General features: G+C 37.4%; 2 protein-coding genes across 2 annotated transcripts in view; one reads left to right on the top strand and one right to left on the bottom strand.

The window, feature by feature from the left end:
• Positions 1-3,891, bottom strand: part of LOC144380393 (fibronectin type III domain containing protein 3C1-like) — a 56,023-nt gene extending 52,132 nt beyond the window's left edge. The window contains exons 1-2 of the mRNA XM_078064029.1: positions 3,769-3,891; positions 1,119-1,194 (exon numbers count right to left, since the gene is read on the bottom strand). Coding sequence (XP_077920155.1) covers positions 1,119-1,194; positions 3,769-3,891 — 199 coding nt within the window. The remainder of the gene's footprint in view (positions 1-1,118; positions 1,195-3,768) is intronic.
• A 3,171-nt stretch (positions 3,892-7,062) lies between these two features.
• Positions 7,063-7,922, top strand: LOC144380600 (small ribosomal subunit protein eS1). Its single transcript, XM_078065266.1, has one exon. It carries the CDS (start codon positions 7,084-7,086, stop codon positions 7,876-7,878), a length of 795 nt encoding a protein of 264 aa, XP_077921392.1. The 5' UTR covers positions 7,063-7,083; the 3' UTR covers positions 7,879-7,922.
• Positions 7,923-21,884: the final 13,962 nt, after the last annotated feature.

Here is a 21,884-nt window from a genome sequence, read left to right as displayed (position 1 = left end):
TTATAACAATGAAGTATCAGCTTTTCAGTACATTGTTCTTTTACTTGTGTATAGACTGAGTAATAGAAGTTTTACTCTGAACCATAAAATATATTTCTTTTAGTGATGTTACATAATAAAATATTAATTTTAAGCTTTTCATTGATAATAATAAAGTGAAAGTTTTTAGAAAACAGAATAATATAGACAAGGACCCAATGCTACTCATGTGATACCCTACTTTTATACTAGGTATTTTTACTGTCTTAGACATACAATTGCACAGGAATAAAAATCCTACACAGAATGGAAACTTTTGTGAGTCATCATTCTTTTGTTTTTCTGAAATTATTAAAATTACTGCTTAGTTTAAAAAATATATGTGGCTCTCAAGTCCCAGAATGGTGATTTCCTTTTAATAATGGGGAAAATAATAAATATGAATTTACAATAAACTTTATATAGCAGCCATATGGAATCCATTGCTAAATGATAATTTTTTTAAAAAATGACAATGTTTTAAAAAATTTTTGAGACATAGATCTAAAACACTTCAGGATACAAAATAATTGGCATAAGAACAAAAACAACCATCACAATATGAATAATACTAAGTCTTATATGAAGTAAATATTAATTTTATATTACTATGTATACATATATATAGCAAACTAATATGTATATATAAATAATTTATCCTCCTCCTGTATATTGTTATATCTTGAATACCTACTATAGTGCTAGAACATGATAGGCACTAAAAAAATACTTGAATGTATGAATGAATGAGCTCTCTGAAGGCCTCAGTAGTCATCTCCTATAAGAGAAGAGTCTAAAACTATTAGTGGCTGTCAGTATATCCCAGATGTGAACTTTTTCAAATGAAATTCCTGAATTAATCTTCAATTTAAAAAAAGTAACTTACATGAAGATCTCTAGTAAGACTACCAACATGAGCCCTGGTTTTTATATTGATACTATGCTCCTATGAGGACTATATAAATTTAAGAGGATTCCATATGGCCCAAATGGGAAGGGATACTAATGGGATAGATTACTAGTAAAGTCATTTCATACTAATATTTAAATTTACTCTATTTGCTTTCAAGAAACACACACCAAATTATACTTCTACTGACCTTGGATATTCTGAATGTTCCCGTCATCAGACTCGATGGTGAAGGTCTCCCCAGGGTTAACTTGCACCAATATAATCTAGAAATAAACCATTCTTTGATGAAAAACTTTTCTGTTAATTAATCTATGAAAAATCATTATTGTCATTTTTTAAAGTTTTATTTAAATTCCAGTTAGTTAACATACAATGTAATATTAGTATTAGGTGTACAATTTAGTGATTCAACACTTACATACAGCATCCTGTGCTCATCACAAGTGCACTCCTTAAGCCTCATCACATATTTAACCCATCTCCCCACTCCCTCCCATCTGGCAACCATCAGTTTGTTCTCTGTAGGTAAGAGTCTACTTCTTGCTTTGTCTCTCTCTCTCTTTTTTCCTTTGCTCATTTGTTTTGTTTCTTAAATTACACATATGAGTGAAATCATGGTATTTGTCTTTCTCTTACTGACATTTCACCTTAGCATTATGTTCTCTAGCTCCATCCATGTCATTGCAAATGGCAAGACTTCATTCTTTTTTATGGCTGAATAATATTCCACTGTATGTATATATATACCACATCTTCTTTATCCATTCATGAGTCATTGCACATTTGTGCTGCTTCCATAATTTGGCTATTGTAGATAATGCAGCTATAAACATTGGGGTGCATATATCCCTTCAAATTGATATTTTTGTATTCTTTGGGTAAATACCTAGTAGTGCAATTGTGGACCATAAGGTAGTTCTATTTTTAACTTTTTGAAGAACAAGACAGGGATATCCACTCTCACCACTTTTAGTTAACATAGTCTCACAAATCCTAGCCACAGCAATCAGACAACAAAAGCAATAAAACGCATCCAACTTGGCAAGGAAAAAATCAAACTTTCACTTTTTTCAGATGACATGATGCTCTATATAGAAAACCCAAAAGACTCCACCCAAATATTGCTATAACTGATACAGGAATTCAGCAGAGTTGCAGGATATAAAATCAATGCACAGAACTCAGTTGCATTTCTATACACCAATAATGAAGTAGCAGAAAGAGAAATTAAGGAATCAATCCCATTTACAATTGCACCAAAACCCGTAAGATATCTAGGAATAAACCTAACTAAAGAGGTAAACAACCTGTGATCTGAAAACTGTAAAACACTTATGAAAGTAATTGATATCGACACAAAGGAATGGAAAACCATTCCATGCTCATGGATTGGAAGAACAAATATTGTTACAATGGCTATATTATCAAAATCAGTCTACACCTTTAAGGCAATCCCTATCAAAATACCATCAGCATTTTTCAGAGCTAGAATAAACAATCCTAAACTTTGTATGGAACCACAAAAGACCCCAAATAACCAAAGCAATCTTGAAAAAGAAAACCAAAGCAGAAGACAACACAATTCCAGACTTCAAGTTATATTATAAAGCTATAGTCATCAAGACAGTGTGATACCGACATAAAAACAGACATATAGATCAGTGGAACAGAATAGAAAACCCAGATGGACCCACAGCTGTATGGTCAACTAATCTTTGACAAAGCAGGAGAGAATATCTGATGGATAAAAGACAGTGTCTTCAACAAATGGTGTTGGGAAAACTGGACAGCAACATGCAGAAAAATGAAACTGGACCACTTTCTTGTGCCATGCACAAAAATAAACTCAAAATGGATGAAAGACCTAAGTGTGAGACAGGAAACCATTAAAATCATAGAAGAGAACAAGGCAGCAAACTCTTTGACATTGGCTGTAGCAACATCTTACTAGATATGTCTCCTGAGGCAAGGGAAAAAAAAAGCAAAACCAGACATTGGAACATCATCAAGATAAAAAGCTTCTGCATAGTGAAGGAAACAATCAACAAAACTAAAAGGCAACCTATGGAATGGGAGAAGATATTTGCAAATGACTTATCAGAAAAAGGGCTTCTATCCAAAATCTATAAAGAACTTATAAAACTCAGCACCCAAAAAACAAATAATCAGGTTAAAAAAAGAATATACATAACTAATGAATCATGGAGTGCTACGTCAAAAACTAATGAAGTGCTCTATGGTGACTAACATAACATAATAATAATAAAAAAAGAACTGAACTGCAAAAAAAAAAAAAAAAAGACATGAATAAACGTTTTTCCAAAGAAGACATCCAGATGGCCAACAGACACATGAGAAGATGCTCAACGTCACTGACCATCAGGGAAATGCAAATCAAAACTACAATGAGATAACACCTCACAACTATCAGAATAACTAAAATTAACACAAGAAACAACAGGTGTTGGTGAGGATATGGAGAAAGGCGAACCCTAAAACTCTGTTGTTGGTGGGAATGCAAACTGGTGCAGCCACTCTGGAAAACAGTATGGAGGTTCATTACTGTCATTTTGAAAAATATTCAGACTCACTAATTATTGGGGTCTTGAAATGCTCAAAAAGAAGAGAACATTTGGATCATTGGACACTTAGGAGAAGTTCAATATCCCTAAGTAACGGGTCCTCCCCCATCCAAGTAAAACTTAATATAATAAGGTCATAGAAAATGGGTGCATTGACATGGAAAGACCAATTCCCACTCTCCAGGAAAAAAAAAAAACCTGCAAAAAATGAAAAACAGAAAACAAAACTTGTCTGATGGTAAAATTCAAACGTACTTGTTGTATCCAGTACTGAGGATAAGAAGGCCATCTGGTATATCTCTTGGGATGAGTCATCATTTGTGAATAATTGGTAGTATACTGTGTTCCAACAGTGGTGTCCAGATGATAATTCTCCATCTAGTAAAAAAAATGTACATTTAGGGGAAGAGAAAAAGATGGTGGAGGAGTAGGGGACCCTTTTCCAACCAGTCCCCTGAATTGAGCTGGATATTCACCAGACCACTGAACACCAACGAAATCAGCCTGAGATGTAAGAAGATATATCTGGATCTCTACAAACAGAATATCGCCGGCAATTGGTTTTGAGGTATGAAGCAGGGAGCTGTGATTCCAAGGACAGATATTGGAATATAAATGGAAGGGGGAGGGAACAATGGGGATCTTGCACCACTGGTGAGCAAAAGCCTCCCACGCTGGGGATAGGGCACAGACTTGCAGACCAGTAACAGCAGAAAAGGACCTTAGGGCAGCCCCAGACTGAAACCTGGAGCAGCTGGCGGGGACACGCATGTGAACTGGGGGCGGCTGGCGGTTTTAGAAGCACAGAAGGGCAGAGATGTGCCCCCGTGCCCTGACCTGGAGGCAAGGACTGGGAGCCCTGCTGACGGGTGCACAACCCAGGATGCTGTGGTTTATAGCAGCACAGATAGAAACCAGATAGTGTGGCCTGGAGAGCTCACTGAAGAACAGATGGCGATCTCTCTGCTCTGAGGGAGAGGGTTGAAATGATTTCTTCTGCTCTGACTCTTGGAAGAGACACAGAAAGCCACTAGGAAAGCCGCCAGAGAACAAAAGCCCCATAAAACCGGTTTTCACTGAGCCCATCCCCCCCACAGAGGGCAGGGCAACTCTGCCTAAACAGGGTTGCCTGAGTAACAGCACGGCAAGCCCCTCCCCCAGAAGACAGGGTGGGAGAACAAGTGGCCAACAACCCTAAGGGCCCTATAAAACAGGTGCATCTTGCTTGGGTTGTGGTCAATAATTTGGACTCTCTACACTCCCTCAACTACCCCTCAACAACATGACTAGGAGGAGGAGCACCCAAAATAGTAAAGACTCAGAGACTGTGACTTCTGCCACAGATTTACAAATGGATACAGATATAACCAAGATGTCAGAGATGGAATTCAGGCTAGCAATTGTGAAGACAATAGCTAGAAGGGAGAAAATGATCAATGGCAACATAGAGTCTCTAAAGGCAGAAATGAAAGCTGAACTGGCAGAACTTAAAAATGCTATCAATGAAATCCAATCTAATACACATAATCTAACAGCTAGGGTAAGCAAGGCAGAGAGCCAATTAGTGATTTAGAAGACCAATTAACAGACAAGAAGGGAAAAGAAGAGGCCAGGGAAAAAAACCTCAGAATTAATGAAAATAGAATCAGAGAAATAAGTGACCCCATGAAACGCTCCAATATCAGAATTATTGAGATCCCTGAGGGGGTGGAGAGAGAGAGAGGACTAGAAGATATATTTGAGCAAGTCATAGCTGAGAAATTCCCTAAACTGGGGAATGAAACAAACATTCGTGTCCTAGAGGCAGAGAGGATCCCTCCCAAGATCAAGGAGAACAGACCAACGCCTCAGGATGTAATAGTAAATCTTGCAAATCTTAGAACCAAGGAAACCATCTTAAGGGCAGTTAGGTGGAAGAGATTCCTTACGTACAGAGGGAGGAACATCAAAATGATATCAGACCTATCCACAGAGACCTGGCAAGCCAGAAAGGCCTGGCAAGACATATTCAGGGTACTAAATGAGAAGACCATGCAGCCAAGACTACTTTATCTGGCAAGGCTTTCATTTAGAATGGATGGAAAGATGCAGAGCTCCCAGGACTGGCAGAACCTGAAAGAATATGTGACCACTAAGCCAGCCCTGCAAGAAATATTGAGGGGGGTTCTATAAAAGGAGAAAGACCCCAACAGTGATATAGAACAGAAATTTACAGAGACAATCTATAGAAATGAGGACTTCACAGGCAACATGATGACAATTAATTCATATCTTTCAATAATCACTCTCAACGTGAATGGCCTATATGCGCCCATTAAACGGCACAGGGTTGCAGATTGGATAAAAAGACAGGACCCATCCATATGCTGCTTACAAGAGACTCATTTTGAACCTAAAGATACATCCAGACTGAAAGTAAAGGGATGGAGATCCATCTTCCATGCCAGCAGACCTCAAAAGAAAGCTGGGGTAGCAATTCTCATATAAGACAAACTAGATTTTAAGCTAAAGACTGTAGTTAGAGACACAGAAGGACACTATATCATTCTTAAAGGGTCTATCCAACAAGAAGATCTAACAATTGTAAATATCTATGCTCCCAAAATGGGAGCCGCCAACTACATAAGCCAAGTGTTAACCAAAATAAAGTCATATTGATAATAATACATTAATTGTAGGAGAACTCAATACTCCACTCTCAGCAATAGACAGATCATCTAAGCAGAAAATCACAAAGAAACAAGAGCTTTGAATGACACACTAGACCAGATGGACCTCATAGATATATACAGAACATTCCACCCTAAAACAACAGAATATACATTGTTCTTGAGCGCACATGGAACTTTCTCCAGAATAGACCACATACTAGGTCACAAATCAGCTCTCAACCAATAACAAAAGATTGAGATTATTCCCTGCATTTTCTCAGACCATAATGCTTTATTTTTAAAAAAATTTTTTATTGTTATGTTAATCACCAGAACATAATGCTTTAAAACTGGAAATCAATCACAAGAAAAAATTTGGAAGAAATTTAAACACATGGATGCTAAAGACCACTCTTCTTAAGAAGGTTTGGGTGAACCAGGAAATCAAAAAAGAACTTAAACAATTCATGGAAACCAATGAGAATGAAAACACATCAGTCCAAAACCCATTGGATACTGAAAAGGCAGTCCTAAGGGGGAAATACATAGCCATCCAAGCCTCACTCAAAAAATAGAAAAATCCCGAATTCACCAACTAACTTTACACCTTAAAGAACTAGAGAAAAAGCAACAAACGACACCTAAGCCACGCACTAGAAGAGAAATAATTAAGATGAGAGCAGAAATCAATGAATTAGAAACCAGAAACACAGCAGATCAGATCAATGAAACTAGAAGCTGGTTCTTTAAAAGAATTAATAAGATCAATAAACCACTGGCCAGACTTATCCATAAGAAAAGAAAAAGGATCGAAATTAATAAAATTATGAATGCAAGGGGAGAGATCATGACTAACACCAAGGAAATAGAAACAATTATTAGAAATTATTATCGCCCTTTTGGCTCCCTGAGCAGCGCCATGGCGGTCGGCAAAAACAAGCGCCTTACGAAAGGCGGCAAAAAGGGAGCCAAGAAGAAAGTGGTTGATTCATTTTCTAAGAAAGATTGGTATGATGTGAAAGCACCAGCTATGTTCAATATAAGAAATATTGGAAAAACATTAGTCACAAGAACTCAAGGAACCAAAATCGCATCTGATGGCCTTAAGGGTCATGTTTTTGAAGTGAGCCTTGCTGATTTGCAGAACGATGAAGTTGCATTTAGAAAATTCAAGCTAATTACTGAGGATGTTCAGGGCAAAAACTGCCTGACTAATTTCCATGGCATGGATCTTACCCGTGACAAAATGTGCTCCATGGTCAAAAAATGGCAGACCATGATTGAAGCTCATGTTGATGTCAAGACTACCGATGGTTATTTGCTTCGTCTATTTTGTGTTGGTTTTACTAAAAAACGCAATAATCAGATTCGGAAGACCTCTTATGCTCAGCACCAACAGGTCCGTCAAATTCGGAAAAAGATGATGGAAATCATGACCCGAGAGGTGCAAACAAATGACTTGAAAGAAGTGGTCAATAAATTGATTCCAGACAGCATCGGAAAAGATATAGAAAAGGCTTGTCAGTCTATTTATCCACTCCATGATGTGTTCGTTAGAAAAGTAAAAATGCTGAAGAAGCCCAAGTTTGAATTGGGAAAGCTCATGGAGCTTCATGGTGAAGGTAGTAGTTCTGGAAAAGCTACTGGGGATGAGACCGGTGCTAAAGTTGAACGAGCTGATGGATATGAGCCACCAGTCCAAGAATCTGTTTAAAAGTCAAACATTTAATGGTGACAAATAAAAAATCATATTTGTGATGTTTAAAAAAAAAAAAAAGAAAGAAATTATTATCAACAACTATAGGCCAATAAATTAAGCAACCTGGAAGAAATGGATGCTTTCCTGGAAACTTATAAGCTGCTAAGACTGAAACAGGAAGAAATTGACAACCTGAATAAGCCAATGACCAGTAATGAGATTGAAGCAGTGATCAAAAGCCTCCCAAAAATCAAGAGTCCAGGGCCTGATGGACTCCCTGGGGAATTCTACCAAACATTCAAAGAAGAAATAATACCTATTCTACTGAAGCTGTTTAAAAAAATAAGAACAGAAGGAAAGCTTCTAGACTCATTCTATGAGGCCAGCATTACCTTAATCCCCAAACCGGGCAAAGACCCCATCAAAAAAGAGAATTTCAGACCGATATCCCTGATGAATATGGATTCCAAAATCCTCAACAAAATCCTAGCTAACAGGATCCAACAGTACATTAAAAGGATCATCCACTACAACCAAGTGGGATTTATCCCCGGGATGCAAGGGTGGTTCAACATTTGCAAATCAATCAATGTGATAGAACACATTAATAAGAGGAGGGAGAAGAACCATATGGTCCTCTCAATTGATGCAGAAAAGCATTTGACAAAATACAGCATCCTTTCCTGATTAAAACTCTTCAGAGTATAGGGATAGAGGGAACATTCCTCAAGTTCATAAAATCCATCTATGAAAAACCCACAACGAATATCAGCCTTGGAAAAGCTGAGAGCCTTTCCCTTAAGATCTGAAAAACGTCAAGGATGCCCACTCTTGCCACTATTGTTCAACATAGTACTAGAAGTCCTAGCAACAGCAATCAGACAAAAAAAAGAAATAAAAGGTATTCAAATTGGCAAAGAAGAAGTCAAACTCTCGCTTTTTGCAGATGACATGATACTTTATGTGGAAAACCCAAAAGACTCCACCCCCAAATTACTAGAACTCATACAGCAATTCAGTAATGTGGCAGGATAAAAAGTCAATGCACAGAAATCAATTGCTTTCTTATGCACTAACAATGCAACTGTAAAAAGTGAACTTAGAGAAATGATTCCATTTATAATAGCACCAAAAACCATAAGATACCTCGGAATAAACTTAACCAAAGAGGTAAAGCATCTATACTCTAGGAACTACAGAACACTCCTGAAAGAAATTGGCGAAGACACAAAAGATGGAAAAACATTCCATGCTCATGGATCAGAAGAATAAACATTGTTAAAATGTCTATGCTACCCAGAGCAATCTATACCTTCAATGCCATCCCAATCAAAATTCCAATGACATTTTTCAAACTGCTGGAACAAACTATCTTAAAATTTGTATGAAATCAGAAAAGACCCCGAATCGGGGCACCTGGGTGGCTCAGTCAGTTAAGCGGCTGCTTTCGGCTCAGGTCATGATCCCAGGGTGCTGGGATCGAGCCCCACGTCGGGCTCCCTGCTCAGTGGAGAGTCTGCTTCTCCCTCTCCCTCTGCCTGCCTCTCTGCCTACTTGTGCTCTCTCTCTATCTCTCTGTCAAATAAATAAATAAAAAAATCTTTAAAAAAAAAAAAAAGGAAAAGACCCCGAATTGCCAAGGAAATGATCAAAAAGAAAAACAAAGCTGGGGGCATCCAGTTGCCCGATTTCAAGCTATATTACAAAGCAGTGATCACCTCGACAGCATGGTACTGGCACAAAAACAGACATGTAGACCAAGGAACAGAATAGAGAGCTCAGATATGGACCCTCAACTCTATGGTCAAATAATCTTTGACAACTCAGGAAAAAACATGCAATGGAAAAAAGAAAGTCTCTTCAATAAATGGTGCTGGGAAAATTGGACAGCTACATACAGAAGAATGAAACTCGACCATTCTCTAACACCATACACAAAGATAAACTCAAAATGGATGAAAGATCTCAATGTGAGACAGGAATCCATCAAAATCCTAGAGGAGAACATAAGCAGTAAGCTCTTGGACATCGGCCACAGCAACTTCTTTCAAGATACATCTCCAAAGGCTAGTGAAACAAAAGCAAAAATGAACTTTTGGGACTTCCTCAAGATTAGAAGCTTTTGCACAGCAAAGGAAATAGTCAACAAAGCAAAGAGGCAACCCATAGAATCAGAGAAGATATTTGCAAATGACACTACAGATAAAAGGCTGATATCCAAGATCTATAAAGAACTTCTCAAACACCCCAAAAACAAATAATCAAGTCAAAAAATGGGCAGAAGACATGAACAGACACTTCTCCAAAGATGACATACAAAGGGCTAAGAGACACATGAAAAAATGTTCATCATCATTAGCCATCAGGGAAATTCAAATCAAAACCACATTGAGATATCACCTTACACCTGTTAGAATGGCAAAAATTGACAAGGCAAGAAACAACAAATGTTGGAGAGGTTGTGGAGAAAGGGGAACCCTCTTACACTGTTGATGGGAATGCAAGTTGGTACAGCCACTTTGGAAAACTGTGGAGGTGCCTCAAAAAATTAAAAATAGAGCTACCCTATGACCCAGCAATTGCACTCCTGGGTATTTACCCCAAAGACACAGATGTAGTGAAAAGAAGGGCCATATGCACCCCAATGTTCATAGTAGCAATGTCTGCAATAGCCAAACTGTGGAAAGAGCCAAGATGCCCTTCAACAGATGAATGGATAAAGAAGATGTGGTCTATATATACAACGGAATATTACTTAGCCATCAGAAAGGATGAATACCCAACTTTTACATCAACATGGATGGGACTGGAAGAGATTATGCTAAGTGAAATAAGTCAAGCAGAGAAAGTCAATTATCATATGGTTTCACTTATTTGTGGAACATAAGGAATAACATGGAGGCCATTAGGAGAAGGAAGGGAAAAACGAAGGGGGGAAATCGGAGGGGGAGACGAACCATGAGTGACTTTGGACTTTGGTAAACAAACTGAGTGTTTTAGAGGGGTGGGGGATGGGAGGATGGGTTAGCATGTTGATGGGTATTAAGGAGGTCATGTACTGCATGGAGCCCTGGGTGCTTTATGAAAATAAGGAATCATGGCACATTACATCAAAAACTAATGGTGTACTGTATGGTGACTAACATAACATAATAAAATTAAATTAAATTAAAAAAACATAAAAAATGTACATTTAATTTCAGGAAGGTCATTTGTACCTCTGTTTCTTTTGATATGGTGATGTCAAACCAAATTATAATCCAGAAGTAGAATATTTATTTTTTTGAACTCCAAAGAAAAAAGTTAAGTAATTTTTCACACTGTATATGTAGATAAGACTTTTCCTGAATAGGGACTCCTGGGTGGCTCAGTGTCAGTTAAGTGGCTGACTCTTGATTTTGGCTTTGGTCATGATCTCCGGGTCCTGGGATTGAGCCCTGCATCAGGCTCTGCTTACTGTGGGGAGTCTGCTTCAGCATTCTCTCTCTCACTCTGCCCTTCCCTTTCTTTCTCTAAGTAAATAAATCTTTAAAAAAAAGACTTTTCTTGAATAGATTGCTTTAAATCAATAAACGCTAAATCTAAACCACATTCTTTCTTTCTTGAAACCAATCCGGTAGGTAGAAGTCATTGCTGCTCAAAATAATACCTTTAAATATTAGAAAATTGAACTCACAGATATGAATGAGTATGAAAGAAGTTTAGTCTGCTTTAGAGTCATACTTTTAGACTATTCATAAGAAGATACTGTCTGTGGATAGTATAAACTTTCAACACCAGGACTTTTGAGCTGATCAAGGGCGGCTAAAAAAAGCAGCTAATGCCACCCAAAAGGAGGTTATATGTGGCCCAAGCTAATGCTAAATGTCTCTAACGGGATTTTTAAAAGGCTACAAGGAAGATAAATCAATGTTTGCGAAAAGACTGAAAACTTCCAAACTAAGTGACCAATCATAAAAATGATACACGTTTTCTAAATAAAGGCAATACTGGATTCAAGAAAGACTTGACCAGTTATAATGAAAAAAGAAAGAGCAAAACTATCCTTACCTGATGCATGGGGTCACCATTGATACCTGAAGCTACAGGAGGTATTTCAGTAAGAGTAGGTGCAAGCCCATGTTCAGCCATGTCTAAAAAGATTGGCTTTCACTGGATGTTTCTAGAAAGAGTGTAATTGTAAATTAAACAAATGAAGTCAAAGTAGTGATTTTAAATGACAAAATCTGATGAAATACTCCTTAGAAAAGGCATTTTAAATAATTTTTCTTTCCAGAAATGTTGCTTAACTGAAACTGTTCTATGGCAACATTTCAAAATAATCATTAGTCTTCATAAACAAAAATATTTGAAATTTGGTGTCAAGAGGTTGGGATTGTTCGCACTTCACTCATGAAAACAAGTGAAGATAGCTCCATTTCATAGTGTGAAGAATTGTTTAGTTAAACAAGTCATTGGTCATTTGAGCCATTCAGATCAAGTCCAATTAATTTCCAATCTATGATTTTAATTGCCAAATAAGACTTCATATTGATTAGAAGGCTGTAAGAATTAACCAGATCTCTTTAAAAAGGATAGGAACATAGATAATTACTTTAATTCAGATACTAAACCCAAATATCTTAAACATAACCCAAAGCTTCAAACCCAAACCTTTATACTTAAAATATTTCCCAGGTTCAAATACCTCATGTGTAGATGGCACCAAGTGATGACATATGGTAGGTTAGTCCAGATCCTTGATTCTATAAACACTTGGACAAAAATCAGAAAGAAAAATATGATTCTTTTGAAGGTGGAGAAAGAGGATACTTAAGGGAGGACCTCTTGGAGCTAGTCAAGTCCTCCAAATGAAGTGTACTGTTATGATTCAAAACTCCTTGGTAACACTGATGTAAAAGAATGTTCACTATGTCACAATTCTAGTGACTACTTACATCATTTCCTTCCCAAGCTTTTTATGTATTCTTAGGAGGCTTTTGACTGGCAAATACAACTTTTCATAAATGAGATACTCAAATTTTTTTACACATAGGAAAGAAATTGAAGTCTACACAAAGAAATGGAAAAACATTCCATGCTCATGGATCAGAAGAACAAATATTGTTAAAATGTCTATGCTACCCAGAGCAATCTACAAATTCAATGCAGTCCCTATCAAATTACCATCAGCATTTTTCATAGAGCTGGAATAAATAACCCTAAAATTTGTATAGAACCAGAAAAGACCCTAAATACCAAAGTAATGTTTAAAAAAAAAAAACCAAAGCTGGTGGCATCACAATTCTGGATTTCAAGCTATATTACAAAGCTGTAATCATCAAGACAGTATGGTACTGGCACAAAAACAAACATAGATCAATTGAACAGAAGAGAGAACCCAGAAATGGACCCTCAACTCTGCTGTCAACTAATCTTCAACAAAGCAGGAAAGAATATCCAATGGACAAAAGACAGTCTCTTCAACAAATGGTGTTGGGAAAATTGGGCAGCCACATGCAGAAGAATGAAATTGGACCACTTTCTTACACCATACACAAAAATGAACTCAAAATGAATGGAAGACCTAAATGTGAGGCAGGAATCCATCAAAATCCTAGAGGGGAACACAGGAAGCATCCTCTTTGACCTTGGCTACAGCAACTTCTTGCTATACTTGTCTCCAAAGGCAAGGGAAACAAAAGCAAAAATGAACTATTGGGACTTGATGAGGATAAAAGATTTTGCACAGCAAAGGAAACAGTCAACAAAACTAAAAGGCAACCATTGGAATGGGAGAAGATGTTTGATGTATCAGAAAAAGGGCTGGTATCCAAAATCTATAAAGAACTTATCAAACTCAGCACCCAAAAAACAAACAAACAAAAAATCATGTCAAGAAATGGGCAGAAGACATGGGGATTTCTCCAAAGAAGACATACAAATGTTAAACAGACACATGAAAAAATGCTCAACATCACTCAACATCAGGGAAATACAAATCAAAACCACAATGAGAAACCACTTCACACTGGTCAGAATGGCTAAAATTATCAATTTAGGAAACAACAGTTGTTGGCAAGGATGTGGAGAAAGGGAAACCCTCTTATGCTGTTGGTGAGAATGCAAACTGGTGCAGCCACTCTGGAATGCAGTATGGAGGTTTCTCAAAAGGTTAAATATAGAAGTATCCTATGACCCAGCAATTGCACTATTTGGTATTTATCCAAAGGATACATAGTGATTTGAAGGGGCACATACACCCCGCTGTTTATAGCAGCAATGTCCACAATAGCCAAAATATGGAAAGAGGCCAGATGTCTATCAATAGATGAATGGATAAAGAAGAGGTGGTATATATATACAATGGAATATTATGCAGCCATCAAAAAGAATGAAATCTTTCCATTTGCAACAACATGGATGTAACTACAGGGTATTATGCTAAGAGAAATAAGTCAGTCAGAGAAAGACAAATACCGTATGATTTCACTCAGATGTGGAATTTAAGAAACAAAACAGATGAACATAGGGGAAGGGAAGGAAAAATAAAATAAGATGAAAACAGAGGGAGGGAAACCATAAGAGACTCTTAGCTCTAGGAAACAAACTGAGCATTGCTGGAGGGGAGGTGGTTGGGGGGATGGGGTAACTGGGTGATGGGCATTAAGGAGGGTAGTTGAAGTAATGAGCACTGGGTGTTATATGCCCCTGATGAATCACTAAATTCTACCCCTGAAAATAATAATAAAGTATATGTTACCTAAATCAAATTTAAATAAAAAATTTAAGAAAAACAGGAAAGATGCTTTCTGAAAAAGCAAGCAAACAAAAAAGAATGGATGATTTTGTCAAATACTTTTCTTCATCTATTGAGAGCATCATATGGTTCTTATCCTTTTTTGTATTAATGCTGTGTATTATGTTGATCGACTTACAAATATGCAGCCCAGGAGTAAGTCCCACTTGATTGTGGTGAATAACTTTTTTAATGTCCTGTTAGATTCTATTTGCTAGTATCTTGTTGAGAATTTTTCAATCCACGTTCATCAGGTATATTGGCCTGTAATTCTCCTTTGTAGTGGGGTCTTTGGTTTTGGAATCAAGGTAATATTGGCTTTTTCAAAGGAGTTTGGAAGTATTCTTCCCACTTTTATTTTTTTTGAACAGTTTGAGAAGAATTGGTATTAACTCTTCTTTAAATGTCTGGTAGAATTCCCCTGGGAAACCATCTGGCCCTAGACTCTTGTTTGTTGGGAGATTTTTGATTAGTGATTCAATTTCTTTGCTGGTTATGGGTCTGATCAAATTTTCTATTTCTTCATTTTTCAATTTTGATGGTTTGTGTGTTTCTAGGAATTTGTCCATTTCTTACATATTGCCCTGTTTGTTGGCATATAATTTTTCGTAACATTCTTTTATGATTATTTGTATTTCTGTAATGGTTGTGTTCTCTTTTATTCATGATTTTATTTATTTTGGTACTTTCTCTTTTCTTTTTGGTAAGTCTGGTTCAGGGTTTATCAATTTTATTAATTCTTTCAAAGAACCAGCTTCTTAGTTTCATTGATCTCTTCATTTGTTTTTTTTGTTGTTGTTGTTTCTATATTGTTTATTTTTGCTCTGATCTTTATTATTTCCCTTGTTTTGATGGCTGTAGGCTTTACTTCCTATTCCTTTTCTAGCTCCTTCAGGTGTCAGGTTAGCTTGTATATTTGAGCCTTTTCTTGCTTCTTGTGGTGGGCCTGTATTGCAATATAGTTCCCTCTTAGGACCACCTTTGCTGCATCCCAAAGATTGTGGACTGTTATGTTTTCATTTTCACTTGCTTCTATGTACTTTTTAAATTTCTTCTGTAATTTTCTGATTAACCTATTCATTCTTTTGTAGGATGTTCTTTAACCTCCATGTATTTGTGGTCTTTCCAATTTTGTCCTGTGGTTGACTCCAAGTTTCATAGCGTTGTGGTGTGAAAATATGCATGGTATTATCTTGGTCTTTTTGTACCTGTTGAGGGATGATTTATGATACAGTATGTGATCTATTCTATTTTGAGTGCCATGTGCACTCAAAAAGAATGTGTATTCTGCTGCTTTAGGATGAAATGTTCTGAATATATCTGTTAAGTTCATTTAGTTCATTGTGTCATTCAAAACCATGGTTTCTTTGTTGATTTTCTGCTTAGAAGATCTGTCCATTGTTGTAAGTGGAGTTTTAAAGTCCCCTACTATTATTTTATTATTATCAATGTCTTTATGTTTTTATTAATTGATTTATTAATTAATTGATTTATATTCTTGTGTGCTTCCAAGTTGGGGCATAAATATTTACAATTAATAGATCTTCTTGATGGATATACCCTTTAATTATGATATAGTACCCTTCTTCATTTCTTGTTACAGTCTTTGGTTTAAAATCTATTTTGTCTGATATATGTATGGTTACTCCAGTGTTCTTTTGATGACCATTATCATGATAGATTGTTCTCCATCCACTCACTTTCTATCTGCAGGTGTCTTTGGTCTAAAATGAGTCTCTTGTGGGCAATGTATAGATGGGTCTTGTTTTTTTTTAATCTATTCTGATACCCTATGTCTTTGATTGGGGCATTTTGTCCATTTACATTCAGAATGATTATTGAAATATATGAATGAGGGCACTTGGGTGCCTCAGTAGGTTAAGCATCTGTCTTTCGCTCAGGTCATGATCCCAGGGTCATGGAATCAAGCCCCACATTGGGCTCCCTGCTCAGCAGAGAGCCTGCTTCTCCCTCTCCCTCTGCTACTCCCCCTGCTTTTGCTCTCTCTCTCTGTCAAACAAATAAATAAAATCTTTAAAAAAAAAAAAAAGATATGAATGTAGTGCCATTGTGTTACCTCTAGAGTTGGTGTTTCTGGTGCTGTTCTCTGTCCTTTCTAGTCTTTGTTGCTTTTGGTCTTTTTTTTTTTTTTTTTCCCACTCAAAAGTCCCCCTTCATATTTCTTGCAAGGCTGGTTTTATTGCCACAAACTCCTTAACTTTTGTTTGTCTGGGAAACTTCTACTCTCTCTTATTTTGAATGACAGCCTTGCTCAATAAAGTATTCTTGACTGCATATTTTTCCCATTCAACACGTTGGATGTATCCTGCCACTTTCTACTGGCCTACAAAGTAGTGGGCAGATCTGCTGTGAACCTGATCTTTGTTCCCTTGTATGTTAAGGACTTTTTTCCCTTGCACTTTCAAAATTCTTTCCTTTTCTATATATTTTGTGAATGTGAGTATGATATGCTTTGGCGATGGCTGGCTTTTGTTGAATTTAATGGGAGTTCTCTGTGCTTCTTGGATTTTGATGTCTGTGTCCTTCCCCAGTTGAGGGACATTTTCAACTGTTATCTGTTTGAGTAAACCTTCTGCCCCTTTTTCTCTCTTCATCTTCTGGAAGTCCTATGACACACATGTTATTACATTATGCTGAGTTCCCTAAGTCTACCTTCATGGTCCATTACCTTTCTTTCCCTCTTCTTTTCAGCTTCATTATTTTCCATAATTGTATCTTCTATTCAGTGATTCATTCCTTTGCTTCATCCCTGTCTACTTTCATGATCCATTACTTTTCTTTCCCCCTTCTCAGCTTTATTATTTTCCATAATTTTACCTTCTCTTCCAGTGATTTGTTCCTCTGCTTTGTCCATCCTAATTGTTATTCAGGTTTGCATCTTGGTTACAGAATTTTTAATTTCAACCTGAGTAGATATTTGTTCTTTTACCTCTGCAGTAAGGGCTTCTCTAGTGTCTTCTATACTTTTTTGAAGCCCAGCTAGTATCTTTATAAGCATTGCTTTAAATTCTAGTGTAGACATCTTACTTATATCAATATTGATTAAATCCCTGGCTATGATTTCTACTTCTTGTTCTTTCTTTTGGGGTGAATTCCTCCATCTTGTCATTTTGTCCAGGACAAAACCAAAACAAAACAAAACTAGATCTTGGATGTGTTTTGGTCTGCTTGTTAAAAGAAGCTAAATATACCCCCCCATTCATGCTCTTTCTCTCTAAAAAAAGAAAAAACAACAACGAAAAATCCCCCCAAACCACTGTATCATCCATTAACTTGAGGCAAGAATCTCCACCAGGTTTCACCTGCAGTATCTATTCTGTTGGGGCACCTGGGTAGCTCAGTTGTCTAATTGTCCGAATGCTGGGTTTGGCTCAGGTTATGATCTCAGGGTCATGAGACTGAGCACTGTTTTGGGCTCTGTGCTCCGTGTTCAGTGCAGAGTCTGCTTGGTATTCTCTCCCTTTCCCTTCACCTCTGGCCCTCCCCCAGCTAGTGCTCTTTCTCAAATAAATAAATAAATAAATAAAAACTTTAACAAAGCTAGATCCAACAATAAATATAAAATAAAATGGAAATTATAAATTAAAAAATATAAAATACATATAAATAAAAATTTTAAAAAGAATAAAAAATTAAAAAGGAATTTAAAAAATTTAAAAAATAATTAAAAATAAACAATAAAAATAAAAAGAAACCTAGATTGTATTTCTCCTAGAGCTGAAACTTTGCAGTACTCTATGATCAGTACTTTGTGCTTAGGAGGTATTTGTGCTGTCCTTCTGGGGAGGGGCTTGTTGCACTGATTCTCCACTGGACTTGCCCTTATGCAGATGCACCTGCAGGGCACAGTGGGGCGGGGCTTATTGTAAGCAGCTCTGGCCTCCATTAAATGGTGCTGTTTTGCTCCCTAAAGACTTTCAGCATTGGTGGGTGGGCGAAAATGGCAACCATCAGCTCTCTAGCCCCAGAGCTGGGAATTCACCCTCACCACTCTTCAGGAAACCCTCACTAAAGAGCAAACAATCACCCCTTTTCTGTCCCAGCTCCCATCAGATTCCTGCCCTCACCCTGCCTTTTTCCAAGCTGTTTTACCTTAGGCGCACAACCAGGTTTCAGAAGTCCAAATTTTAAGGATTCCTGCAGCATGGACCAGTGCTGATCCCAAGACCCGGGGAGGGTCTTGCTGTGCTTTTGTCATTTGTTGGCCTGTTCCAGGAATGTGGTTGCATGACTGCACAGCATTTCAGTATTTATGGCAAGGTGGAGCAGAGAGCCGGCACCCAGTCTCACTGTCCTCAGCTGGAGTCCCCACTCCTATGCCTGGGAACAGTGCAGCATGTTGGCACCACCCATTCTTCTTGCAACCCAGGTGATCTTCAGATCATGCTGTTCACTCCAGGGTCTCTGCCCTCCTTCACCACCAGATCACCTTTAAGCCAGGCATGACCCCAGCAGTGGTGGACTTCTAAAATGTCAGATTTTGTGCTCCACTGCTTATAACACCTTGTGGTAGTCTTCGTAAGCAGGGCTCCCTCCCTTCTGCAGCACCCACAGTTCTTATCTTCCCCACATCAATTCCCTGCACCTCCTACCTTCCAGGAGGTTGTCACTTTTCTACTTGCAGACTTGTGGTTTTGTTCTCTCAGTCCTCAGATTGATTTCTTCTGTGATAATTTGATAATTATCTAGCTGTGTTTGAGGGATGAGCCAAGCTTAAGGTCCCCCTACTCCTCCACTGTCTTAGCTCTTCCTCTTGATAAAACTCTATGAAAGACTCCATTTCGTTATTCTATTGTCCTCAGAAATTTACCTTTATTTCCCTGCTACTTTGCACTGCAGTGGGGCTATAAGTGTAATGCTTTAACATTAAACAGCTCTACTAAGAGGTAGTACTACATGAGAAAAAGCAGAAAATGTTGAGTGGCGTTACTACAAGTGAAACAAAAATCCTCAAAAACTTGTCATAATAAAGTCTGCATCTGAACAAAAATCATTAACTCTGGTTGAAATAAGGAACAACAGAACAGAGTAAAATAGTAACAGCAGAAAAAAATCTTACAAGCTGGGTACAAAATGTTAAAATAGATATATTTAAGCTTCTTAGTAGTTTTTTTGTTAAAGATTTTATTATTTATTTGACAGAAAAAGACACAGTGAGAGAGGGAACACAAACAGGGAGTGGGAGAGGGAGAAGCAGGCTCCTCACTGAGCAGGGAGCCTGATGCAGGGCTCGATCCCAGGACCCTGGGATCATGACCTGAGCCGAAGGCAGACACTTAACAACTGAGCCACCCAGGTGCCCCAGCTTCTTAGTAGTTTTGATATATTTAATTTCAAGCTGAGTCTAAGTTCCTTAAGTATCCTTACCATTCCATAAATGCATAGGGAATGCTACAGTTAAAAAACGTTGATGGGATGTCCTACTGCATGTTGCAATAAAGGGTTTTTGTGCCCCACTCCATAAAGCTCAAGCTAAACCATATGACTATACACAAGTAACACTAAAATAAAGTATAGCAATAGGGGAAGGACTACAAGGAAGTATTCTGCTTTATGAATATTCATAGAGTTTATTTAATTCAGTTCAGATGACAGTATTAAAATTTTATAGTAAGTAGACATATTTAAATGATTTCAAATGGATTATTTTGATAGCTAATTTTTTATGTAGTATGATAAAAGTATAACTTCAGAACCCCATCTAAGTACATTTTATACTATCCCATATGTAATCGTTTTGAAGAAATTTGTGAACCTTAAACACTACCTCTTTTAGAGAAAGAAAATACCTCAAAAATTTAACCTGATTAAGAAGCAATGCTTAGGGATGCCTGGGTGGCTCAGTTGGTTAAGTGTCTGCCTTCAGCTCAGGTCATGATCCCAGGGTCCTGGGATCGAGTCCTGCATCGGGCTCCCTCCTCAGCAGGGAGTCTACTTCTCCCTCTCCCTCTGCCTCTCCCTCCACTGGTGCTCGTTCTTCCTCCCTCTCTTTCTAATAAATAAATAAAATCTTAAAAAAAAAGAAGCAATGCTTACTTTCCAGAATTATGTTTTAGAATTAGAATTTCCCTATAAGCTTATAATTTGTGTATTTCAATTTAGAATGCATAGTTTTGGTCAAAAAGTGCTTATGTTTCCTACTCTTTCCTCAGATGTATTATTATTATTATTTTTTAAAGATTATTTATTTATTTATTTGACAGAGAGAGACACAGCGAGAGCAGGAACACAAGCAGGGGGAGTGGGAGAGGGAGAAGCAGGCTTTCCACTGAGCAGGGAGCCCAATATGGAGCTCGATCCCAGGACCCTGAGATCATGACCTGAGCTGAAGGCAGACGCTTAATGACTGAGCCACCCAGGCGCCCCCTTCAGATGTACTATTCATAAGATAAAGTTCCTTACAACAACTTTTTAGTATTCTGATTCCAAAGTAAAAATAATTGCTTCTAAAACTGGAAATAAATTATTTTAAAAAAGACTTCTAGAATGTACTTTTGCCAAAGAATTGCAGTTTAAATTTCACTTCTAGTTTGATAAAAAGTCTATTCTGTATACTCTTGAAATAAATATTAATTATGTAAGCCACTGATCGGTTAAACTAAACTTTAGTGAAAGAAAACGTGATCTTGTTATCATTTCAGTTTTCTCTCAGAGAAGGTAAAATTGGATTGTTTTATAGTGAAAGTCTGAGAATCAAAGGACCTGAGGTCAAATTTCTGCTTGCCTCTTATTAGGCAAATCTCCTTTATATTTGTATTCTGCATTACCTAGCACATAGTAGACACTTAAGAAATGTGGCATGGGTGACATCACCAACATGGCAGAAAAAGAGTTTTTTTACCATCTTCTCCCCCGAACCCCCAAATCACCAATTTTGACAGACAAGAGTGCCACTGTGGAAGTCCGGGAGATATCATTTCACACCTGCTGGAATGGCTATTACCAAAGATATAACAAGTGTTGGTGAGGATTTGGGAAAAAGGGAACATTTGTGCACTGCTGGTGGGAATATAAATTGGTACAGCCACTATGGAAAACAGTATGGAGGTTCCTTAAAGAATAAAAAAAGAGAACTATATATGTTCCAAAAATTCCACTTCTATGTATATATCTGAATGAAAGGAAATCACTATTTCAAAGAGATATCAGCATGCAATGTTCATTGAAGTATTATTAACAATAGTCACAACATGGAAATAACTTATGTGTCTATTAATTAATG

Source organism: Halichoerus grypus, chromosome X (assembly GCF_964656455.1).
Source record: "Halichoerus grypus chromosome X, mHalGry1.hap1.1, whole genome shotgun sequence".
Lineage (NCBI taxonomy): Eukaryota > Metazoa > Chordata > Mammalia > Carnivora > Phocidae > Halichoerus > Halichoerus grypus.
The sequence above is the reverse complement of the archived record's forward strand: the minus strand, read 5'-3'. Positions and strand labels throughout refer to the sequence as shown.

What these genes read in the sequence shown, in the direction of transcription:
- LOC144380600 (XM_078065266.1), top strand. Translation starts at nt 7,084, where the DNA reads ATGGCGGTCGGCAAAAACAAGCGCCTTACGAAAGGCGGCAAAAAGGGA.